Source organism: Pterocles gutturalis, unplaced genomic scaffold (genome assembly GCF_000699245.1).
Source record: "Pterocles gutturalis isolate BGI_N339 unplaced genomic scaffold, ASM69924v1 scaffold49765, whole genome shotgun sequence".
NCBI lineage: Eukaryota > Metazoa > Chordata > Aves > Pterocliformes > Pteroclidae > Pterocles > Pterocles gutturalis.
Window position 1 is genome coordinate 2877 of NW_010142690.1, and position 10754 is coordinate 13630.

The 10754-nt window shown below is 38.4% G+C and overlaps 1 protein-coding gene across 1 annotated transcript in view; it reads right to left on the reverse strand.

The window, feature by feature from the left end:
• Window positions 1-3520: 3520 nt before the first annotated feature.
• Window positions 3521-10754, reverse strand: part of ASB15 (ankyrin repeat and SOCS box containing 15) — an 8481-nt gene continuing 1247 nt past the window's right edge. Inside the window, exons 2-9 of the mRNA XM_010084454.1 lie at window positions 10494-10546; window positions 10264-10395; window positions 9693-9851; window positions 7508-7753; window positions 6846-7017; window positions 5894-6464; window positions 5161-5314; window positions 3521-3693 (exon numbers count right to left, since the gene is read on the reverse strand). Coding sequence (XP_010082756.1) covers window positions 3521-3693; window positions 5161-5314; window positions 5894-6464; window positions 6846-7017; window positions 7508-7753; window positions 9693-9851; window positions 10264-10395; window positions 10494-10546 — 1660 coding nt within the window. The remainder of the gene's footprint in view (window positions 3694-5160; window positions 5315-5893; window positions 6465-6845; window positions 7018-7507; window positions 7754-9692; window positions 9852-10263; window positions 10396-10493; window positions 10547-10754) is intronic.

Below are 10754 nucleotides of genomic sequence, written 5' to 3' on the forward strand. Positions count from 1 at the left end.
AATGCCTGATCACTGCGTCCTAAGGCTTGCAGGAAAAAAAAAAAAAAAGGGGAGGAGGCTTTAAAGGGACTGATTTAGCAGCCAGAGCACACCAGGGAGGCAAAGCTGGCTACCCTGAAGATGTAGAGGTGAGGGCAAGAGACTGTTGATTAGTTGCATACTAAAGGGAGTGACGGAAAAGCAAGAGATGAGACCTGTTCTACAGAGAAAACTGATCATGAATTTATGCCACATTTCTCCATGCAAACCATAGCTAACAGCTGGATATTTTAGAAGCCTTTTTCTGTCCCAAGTAAGGGTCTGAAAAAATCCCTTTTCCCTACCCCAAGGTAGACACAAAAGAGCCTGTGGCTTTGTGACTCTGCTTTTCCGTGCATGACTCCCATACTGTCAGCAACAGTGTGCGAAAGGGCAGCCTCAGGCACAAAGAGCCTGAGCCAGAACACTGACTGCTGCAGTAAAGCAGTAAAATTGCCCCAGTTGATACCCAGAACAAAGATCTGCTGTGCCACCTCCCAAGATCAGATGGTAGCCAGTGCATGGAAGTTTTACGGATGGCACACAGGACATTGTGGCCCATACAGGGAATAGGTGGTCATATACGAAACTCATGGCTATGATTTGGTCCTTCTCTGAGCTACAAAAACACTTGAAGCTACAAAATCCATCTCAGTGGTACTGCAAAGGCTGACGTAACCCCTGTTGAATGTCTGGCTCCTTGGAGAGCTCATCAGTCGGGTGCAGCTGCTTGTGTCAGATTTTATGAGAAACAGAGACCAAATGATACCGTGGCTTTCAAACATTGTCCCCAAACCAACAGGAGTCCCTACCCCAGAGCATGCCTGAATCAATGCCAGGGCATTTAATTACTTTTAGCCAATGTCGCCCATGGGGTGTACATGCCATGGAATTGGGTTGCGGTGGAACACCCCATAAGTCACACCCAAATAGCAGAGAAAATGAAATCTCAGCATTGCAAGGGTTCAATCACAGTCCAAGCAGGGAAAAAAAGGAGTAGTTTTTGCCTACCAATTTTTTTTCTTCCACCTGGGGCTGCTGCCTTTGCCTCTTTTCACACAACTACCAGTCCTGGACCAGTTACGTTTTCTGCTCCCACCAGCATGTACTCAACTCCACAGAAGCAGTATTCAAGGATCTGGCTGCAAAACTGAGTTGAAAGACTTGTGTTCAATTCCTAGCTGTGCCATCAGCATGACACGGAGTAGATAGGTTCCTTTCTGTGTCTATCTTGCTTTATATTCCATATGAAACAAAGTCTTGCCCCTCCTGCTTCCATTCAGTTTCACTGATGCCTTGAAAGGATTAAAGATGCTTTCTCATGATGTACTTCTTTTAGCATTTGGGGGGAAAAGTCTGCAATAAACAAACAACATCAATGTTGAAGGACAGAAAAGCTTCAGAAGAGGATTAGGCCACCTTCTATAACAGGCTACCAAAGGGCACAGATGTATTGTTTAAAAGATAAACACAATAATATCACATCTTTTTAGCTTACCTAATGATATTCTAAGGACTAGTCCATGCTATGTGGAACACTTTGGGCAATGCTCTGTCCTAGAGCTGAATGCTTTGATGCCACAGGCAGTGTAACTACTGCCTGAGGCGTGTATAAAGTCCTAAATATAAACGTTGGCCCATGAACTAAAATTACTAATGGAATTTGGCTCTAGCCACAGAAAGGGTTTAAAATCTCCTGTCTAAAGCCCTATTTGATCATGTTTCCTTTGCTGGTTGCAGTATACTGTATCAGATATGCGACTACCCAGATTCTTGTGCTGTGGTCACCGTATTCATTAAAATCACGGGTATTTAAGACTTATTATTATTAAGCCCATAGTTCTGTTTAGGAATTCCCACATAGAAATAGCAGTTTATAGATTATGCAGCATACATGCATTTAGCCTGGCATGTCCAGGATGTTTTGGTCGGTGGAGCTTTGACTGTGGACAGCCGTGCTGGGGTCACCCTGTGCTCAGACCATGCCAGGAGTCACCAGTCACCTGGGGCATCCTCCTGTCAGGGGCCTAACCCCAATGACAGATACCTAGAAATTTTGCACAAATGACTCAATTTTTCTTTTTCATCCTGGTCAAAACTTCTGTCAAAAAACAGAGGACATGTCTTGGAATGCCAGTTGATAGGAGCCCTAGTGAGAGCAGAAGCAGCAATTAAGCCTTCTGTTCAACCCTCTACATGTCCCAGGCCAGTAATTTTCATTCCTTCCATTTGCTCCTGTGAATCTATTGTGAGGAAGGACAGACCCACAAAAGACTGACATAGGTGCCTTTGGATGTTGAACGTACATTTCCGACTGAGATGTTAATAAGTTATACATGACAATGACATCCAGCAAATATGGAGAACTTGTGAAGAAAGGGAGAGCCAGTGTAGGGAGCAGAGCAGAGGGATGCTTGGGCTGACCTTTGGTTTGTGAGAGTATGTGTATGCGTGTGATAACCAGTGTATCTCTTAAATTACATACTTAGGTAAACTCTGACTATGCAATATATAATCCTGACATCCACCAACTGAAATATTTTCTTATTTCAGATTTTTTTTTCTTTTTATTGGATTCTTTTTTTTTTTTTTTTTTTTTTTTTTCCACATAAGATGGAAAGGATGGTAGAACAGCCAAGGGAGTAAGTGCAATCCACTTTTAATAGAATAATTTAAAGAATATTTAATCAGATGTGTTTCTCTCTGGACATGCAGAAGCATACTGCCAAGTGCATCACAACATGACTGAGCATGTTGTTTAGTTTGGGCAAGAAGTGATCTGTCAGAACTCTGTAGGAACCATAACTAAAGTTATGACACTGCAACACTTATCAACCAAGGGGATATGCTGCTCAGTTTCCAGGCTGGTTTGTCCATCAAAATCTACTCTTTCTCTAAAACAGCCTACTTAAAAGTCCCTCAAATTTTGCTGAGCCTTGAAACATGCTGTACTGGCACATACACAGAAGCCGCACCTATGAGGAAACGCTTTGCAAAAATAGCTAAAAAGAATCTTTTAAGTGTTTGGAGACTTTTATAATAGGACAATGATCTTCAAAGTAGAAAATGTGCTACATTTTAGGGCAATTACATGATGTAGATGTGCATCTAGTGGCTTAATTTTCTTTGCCAACCTAAATTAGATATTTTTTTACAGATAAACTAATGCCACAAACTGAAAGCAGCAATTGTGTTTATCATCTTTGGGCAGTCCATAATGAAAACTCTTATCCTTTATTCATCTGAATTCCTATTTAGAGTGTACTGTTCTACATAACTATTATAGCATCCTTATTCTAATTTCAGCCTATATTTGGATAGTACAATGTTGTGTTAAAAATGAACTTCAATGTACTAGTTTTGAAGAAAAATTTGTTCCCATAAAGGAGCTGTTAACAACAAATATCAGAATGTTGTGAATGTATAGGAAACATTAAGCAGCTAGTAAAAAATAGTGAGGAAATAAGTCAAATTACAGACTATATGCAGTGATTTTTAAAAACTATTCTAAATGTATCCCTTTTCCATATAGATCATATTCTTTATATAGGATAAAGTTCTTGAGAACTGTTGGAAGTGGAAACTTCTTCATGGATGACAGTTTCTGGAGTCTTGTTAACCCCAAGAGTTTACGTATTTTCAGACGACACAGATGTTTCAATGGGCGAGGATTATCTAAAAATAATATTGAGAGAGAAATAGTGGAAAAATCAATGCCATTAACAATGATTGTAAGCCACTTCACAATCTCAAAACATGTTCTAATAAAATCAAAATAAAAATCTATTACCTTGGGGCATCATTCTGAATAAAATACCATTCTTTTCACTTCAGAATTGTGATGACACACAATGCTGACATTTATCAAACTTCTTCTGTCAGATATCTGCTTAACATTATTGCCCCACTTCTGGAAATATGCACACTGTACTCTGTCTCCAAAGCATCCATCTCAACACCTAAACCAGGACTTTATTTAGCATAATCAATGACAACTGATGAATGACCTCTCCTTTCTCTAGGTGCACCTTTTAAAAATCACATGTTGAGGCCAGCCATGACACCTTCCATTTCTGCTGTATCCATAAGGCACCAGGACCAGACCTTACAATGCTGAGTCTTCTAAATAAACACTTCTCATCAGAATTTACATCAGCCAAAGAGCTCAGCTTAATCTAGCCTTCCTGAACATAACAAAAACTTTACACACACTTGAAATATCAATAGTTAAGACTATCAAATGATTTGGATGTTCCTGTGACACTAACAAAAAGGATTTCCTCTGCATGCCAATGTAAAATACTGAAGCACAATTAAATACAGGGTACCAGTTTTAAACCTAAATATTTTGGCTTTTTAATAGCTCATGTTAAATCAAATGCTATTTAAAATCTTAAAAAAAGTCAAAGTTAATTCATGCAAAGAGAACATTTAATATATTTTTCAACAGATTTTTTTAAAATTACGGTGGGTGAACCCTAATCTCTGGTGCCACCGGTGGTGGAAGATCCAGGCTAATGTGTAGAACTTCAAAAGTTAAGCATATATAAGAAGTATTATTCAATTACAGTATTAATAATGGCAACTCTAGATGTCTATCATGTAAATTGGAGTTAGGAAATCATGACACACAGATTGTGATGGCACACTTGTAACTACCTACTACCTTGAACATAATGGGATCTCAAACATGCTCCTACAACAATCCTTGAATGATTAATAGACTTGAGAGATCAAGGGAGCAAAAAGAAGGATGGAAGTGTGAGCAATATTCCTCAATAAAAAAGTTGTGCCCCATAGCTGTGTAAAGACGGGTCCCATATGGGTTAATAAGGAGTTTGAGAGGCAGCTCAGCAGTCTTGCTTAACTAAAAGGGCTTCCCACACAACAGAGACATTCCTTATGAGATTAGTTCTCACCAGGTGCACTTTTGTCATATTCCAGTCCAATTAACTAATTTATCACCAGTGGCAATAGGTAAAGATCTGCCTCAACCTGAGGACTGGCTGACAGGCACAACCCGGTTCTTAGCTACTACACATTTGGACAGCTAAAGCACTTTGGATGAATGTGACCTGACACAACTAATCACAGGCTCCTATAATAAATCATAACATCATTAACTGAAAGTTAGATATTTACCCAATATCTGACGTATCTCTGTCCATTCTTTCTGTGTTTCTAAGACAAACTTAATTTTTGTGCATAGAGGAACATAGTCCATGTAATCTATAAAAATACGAACCACTCTTCCTGCTAAATGTTTCAACCAAGGAACAGCGATAAAGTCACAGAACTGAAAGGGAAAACACATCAAGTCAAAATTTCAAAATCTGTGCAGAGGAAAGCCAAAATAACACATTTTAAAGCAGATACACAAGATAATTTAAACAAAGCATTAGCAATGACCTTTAACAGCCATAAATTGATGCCTAGATAGGTTAAAAGCCATTTTCTTCCATGCTTAAACTTTGTGATCCCTTAATTAAGCTGCACAAGCCTGAAGGCCAATAATTATTATAACATTGTTACAATTTACAGCACTGTTTTGTTCAACAGCGATCGGTCTTTGGAACACTTTTGTTTCCTTGGTTAAGGCAGGAAAAGAAATTTCAGAATCCTGCCTCATGTCTTAAATTTCTCAAAACTTCCTCCCTAAATCTCTAATATATGAGCCCCAAACTAAAACCACTCTATGTACATCATTTTCTCTGTCTTAGAGTAGAAAAAGAAAAATGGCTAGTTTATTTTTAGGGTGTTTTAAAAAAGGATTTTGCCAGTATGTTAATCTTAATCCTGCACAATAATCTGGAATGTTTAAAGCTGGCTAATGAAAAGAGCAAAGTGAAGAGAAGGAAGGAAGCTATGTATTTACTGGATTATCCTTTATTACAGAAGAAGTCCACCCAGGGAGAATCTCTTCCTCTGGAGTTGACCACACAAAAGAATTTCCAAAGATATCTTGATGCATACAGTCAAAACACATCTCCACATTATATCCATAATTGAGCAACAGCCTCAGCATCACCTCATCATTCAAGGCATACTGAATGGCGCTGGGGAAATGCGTATCATTAACCAACATAAAGTAGCAATTGACGTTTGCTCCGTAAGATAGGAGCAGCCTTACAATTTCATGGTTGCCAGCTCTCACTGCCACAAGAAGACAGTTTAAAGGATCCTTGTTTGGATTTGCCCCTGCTTTGAGCAATATTTCAGTGCAAAGAATGTCATTGTTAGAAACAGCAAAATAAAGCGCAGTTTTCCTTTCATCGTCATAACTGTTTGAGATGTGTTCAGCCAAGAGAGTATTGACATCAAAACCACTTTCAATGAGAAGCTCTAGACACTGCGAATTCTGTCCATCTGCTGCTGAGTGAACAGGGCTTAACCCACTTTTCTGGATTGCAGTTTGTGATGTTACCGGAATGAGATACTTCAGGGCCCTAAAAAACAGAGAAGAAACTAGTTAAGCATCATCACTCCCCCGCATGAAGAAAATGACCATCACCCAGCTATACACTAAATTACCAGCTAGGCACTTTACACGAAGATCCAAACACAGAAATACCGGTTTTGAGCAGTGTCAAGTAGGATCCTGTGTTTAACCAGTTTCAGTGTTTTTCACTTAGTTCTAAGGAGTATGTTTTGCATTTTGCTTTGTTTATGCTAAAAGAACATTTAAAAGTTAATTCAAACTAATGTAATATAGGCACTTCTGAAATACAAATGACGTATCTATTTTCAAGTTTACCACAGTCTTCTTCAATGTGAACTTGAGCCACACTGCATCTTAAAGAAAATGTAAACTCCAAGCTCATACTCACAGGTAATGCCCCTCATAAGCCGCTTTGTGTATGGGAAGCAGTCCTGCCTTAGTGGGCACATTGCCGCTTCCTCCATATTCCAAAAGAAGGGCTATGCAGTCTGGATTACCTCCTCCAGCTGCTTCAAACAGTATTGATGCACCATCATCTGCTAACGCCTGGACATCTCCACCTTGAAGGAGGATACAGGGTTTACGATTATATCCAAAGTGATGGGCAGATCATCACAAAAACAATTCCAGAGTAGTTTCATCTTCATTTTCAGATATATTTAAGTTAAAAATTTACTAAACCAATAAATATTTATTGTGGCAAATTTAAAACTCAAAGGCAAAACAAAAGCTGTACAGATACAAGTTCAAACGCTCACCTGAGCAGGCTCTGCTTTGACCATAAGTGTCATAACTGATGATTTTCAAAATTCTGCCAAATTTAAAAAATACCTAATTTCATTAATAAATACCAATATAATTCAGTACAAGGAAGGAAGGAAGGAAGGGTAGGGAGAGAAAGGGAAGAGAGTAAAGAGAAATAAAGAAGTGCAAGAAGGGCCCTACCACTACTCTTTCTTTCCTTTTCCATGATCACCCTAAAACACCTCAGCAACAAGGCAAGATGTATACCAGTGCAGAGGACTATTTTCCTTTTACCTGACTACATACCTTTATGAATAAGATGCTCCAGCACATCACAGTGACCATATTCAGCAGCAACACCTAATGGTGTTACTCCATATCCATCCTTAAGGTTCACATTTCCACCATTCTTCAGAAGAAGAGCAACTATGTCTTTGCGTCCTTGTTTTGCAGCTTCATGCATTGCTGACCAACGTTTTACACACGGCTGGTGGATTCTACAGTTGTGTTTAATCAGAGTGGATACCATTTCAAAACAGCCCCTTCTTACAGCTTGAAGATATTTTAAAAAGTAAGAAAATAAAACAATTACATTTTCTAGTATGTTGTCCTGAAAATTAAAGACATCTTACAAGTTTAGGAAAGCTTTTCCTTGTGTACTGATACAAGGAAATTAAAAGGATTTTCAGTCCTAGAAATCCGGGAATACAATTTACTGGTAAATAAATGGTAATATCAGGTGCTTGGGAAATCAAGGCAAACCAACACAAGCTGGAAAATGTCACATTTTGGAGCACAGAGGGCAAAAGCAGCACTACTTCAATTCTGAGAACACAGAAGCAGGTGTACTGCAAGGAAAAGCAACAACAAAAATAATATAATATTCAAATACAGTCCTTACTTCTAAAGTTGGTGTGAACATTATAGTATCCCCAGAAAATTCCACTTGTGACTTTGTCACCTGGTAACTCTAATCCTGGTGTGTAGTTGATATCTGCCATACTTACAGGCCACGTTCTGCCTTTTTGAGGTTCCAGGTTTGAAATTTTCATGGATAACTACACCTGCAAATTATTTACATATAAAATAGTGATCCTGAGTAAGAGTCTGATTTTATTTCTGAACTACCCTTTGGAATAGCAGAACTCTCCACTGACTGCTGGGACAGCTGAGGGAGATCACCATCATAGGGATAGCAAATTTCACTTCTGTGAATGTCCTATTATACAAGTAAGAAGGTTTTTAAGAGGCAACACTCTTCATAATTATCCACAATTGCTTTGAAGTAGAGCATTACCAAATGTACCTGGAAGCAGAAATCATCCCATTGGATACTTCTTCAGAATCTACCTTTGTACTGAAGAACCCTTTAATACAGAGCTTTAAAATTAAAAGGAGTAACTAAATCACGAACATCAACTATTAAGTGTTAAACACCTGATTGCAAAAACAATACATAGCTGACAAACTTCATTTTCAGAAGTTTGTATAGAGAAATATTTAGGAAAATAAATTGTCATTAAAAGGAGGAAAGACCCTTTTCATAAGCCTGGTGAACTCTTTGCAGGATTCATTAAAAGCAAAGGCTCAAAATAGCTTCAAAGTTTCACAGACTTATAATTATTGAAAAGAGCTGAAACAATGCAAAGCAAGACATTGCAGAGGAACCCTCTAGAAATGCCTCACGGACTTACAATTTTAATACAGCAACTGCATCTGATGAAAGTTAACAAAAATTCAGAGAACTGTGCACTTTAATACTGGTAATTGAATTATATATTGTATTTTCTTACATTGTATTAATTTCACAGATTGATTTTTTTCAGAAGAACGGAGATGTTTTGACATTCAACAGAAATTAGAAGCTGATATAGCTAAATTACTCACACCTAGTAAAGCTCCTTTAAGTCTACCAACAGCATAAAATATCCCAAAGGAATCATCTTTCTTTAGACTGGGGTATTACTTAGGAATGCACCTGAAGCTTATTTTCAGTGCAAGAGGGGAGGGAAATGAGAAGGGAGGTTTTGAAATTGAAAATACCTGCCAACTCCTGAAAAAATCACCTGATAAAACCAAAAAATCTCCCAATAGCCTCCAGAAAAAGTACATCCAAGTTAAAGCAACAGCTTATTCTTGTACCATACTTGCACCTTGAGATGGTCAAATAGGACTGGGTTGGTATATAGTACCTGAAGATACAGGGAAGGCATCCTGGGCAAAAAAATAGGTCCCATTTTCTTAGAAGCAGCTCAGCCATCACCTAACGCATAAAGAGCAGCTTTAAGAGCAGCTCAGTGATTACCAAAAGCATAACAAGTGCGGAACTGAGAGCTGGGTACATTCCACCAGGTGCTGGGCATTTAGTTTCGTCTCAAAAGATGCCCAGCATCTAAAGTATGCAAGCCAACAGGAGTACTTGGGTGAGTACTTAGCTGAGAGGAAGCACTGCCATTCTCTTTGCTTAAACACAGGGAGAGGAGGCAATTACCGATCAGAAGTGGAGTTTCTCCTTTGTCATTGGTGGTATTGGGCCAAACACCTTTTTCCAGTAACGTTCGTACATTTTCCACAAAGCCAGCTTTTGCTGCCAAAGTTAATGGTGTTTCTCCATCGCAAGTTTTGTATTCCCACATTGTTTTATAAGATGCTAGAGGTAAGAAATTGAGAAAACATAAAACACAATTAAAGCACAAGGCTGTTAACGCATACACATACCAGAAATCCTTAAACGCTCGGTCTTTATAAAAATTACTTGTAATTATGTTTAACTTAACCTAACTAGTACTGCCAAACAGACTGAATGCTTGAACAGTAATTTTTGCTCTGTCAGTAGGTTTCTGAACAAAACATTAAAAATGGTCCGAATTCTTCGCTGGTGTAAACTGATGCAATTTTCCCCAAATTTGTCTGAGTATTTGAACAACAGGAGCAAGATGCTCTACGGAGCATTTGATCACACTTTTTTTAGTAAACAGTTCTAGCCTGTTGTTGTGGATGGCTGTCTATTGTTCTATGTTTCTTTCCCACTCACCTTATCTTGTAGGATATTTTTACCTTACCATCTAAAATTACTTCAAGTATTTGCTGAATTGGCTGAGCTGCAGCCTCATGCAGTGGAAACCACCCTCTTTCATCAGCTTCATCCAAAGCATATTTCTGTTTCACAAGTTCTTGGAGCCCAAATACCTGACCTTAAAAAAAATCCAACAGATAAAGGAGATGCAGTTGGAAAAATAATATACACGAAGCTCAGTTTTGCAAAGGGACTATTTTATTTGAAGGTTTTTACCTTGCTTTATGGATGTTACAATTTTTCTATTTTCCTCACTACGTGGTACAAAGCTATCCAAAAAAAGAGCAGAGAATAGAAAATATAAGCAAAAAGTAGATGTACTATACTATTTATTCAATATTTTCCATTAGGTTCTCATCTGGGACAACTTTCCTTTGAATACAATCTACAATCTTGACAAGCCTTGTGACCTCCTAAGCTATGCCTGTACTGCGGACCTTCAGGGTATTCAAAGTTCTTGAGTTAAGTGTAATTCCT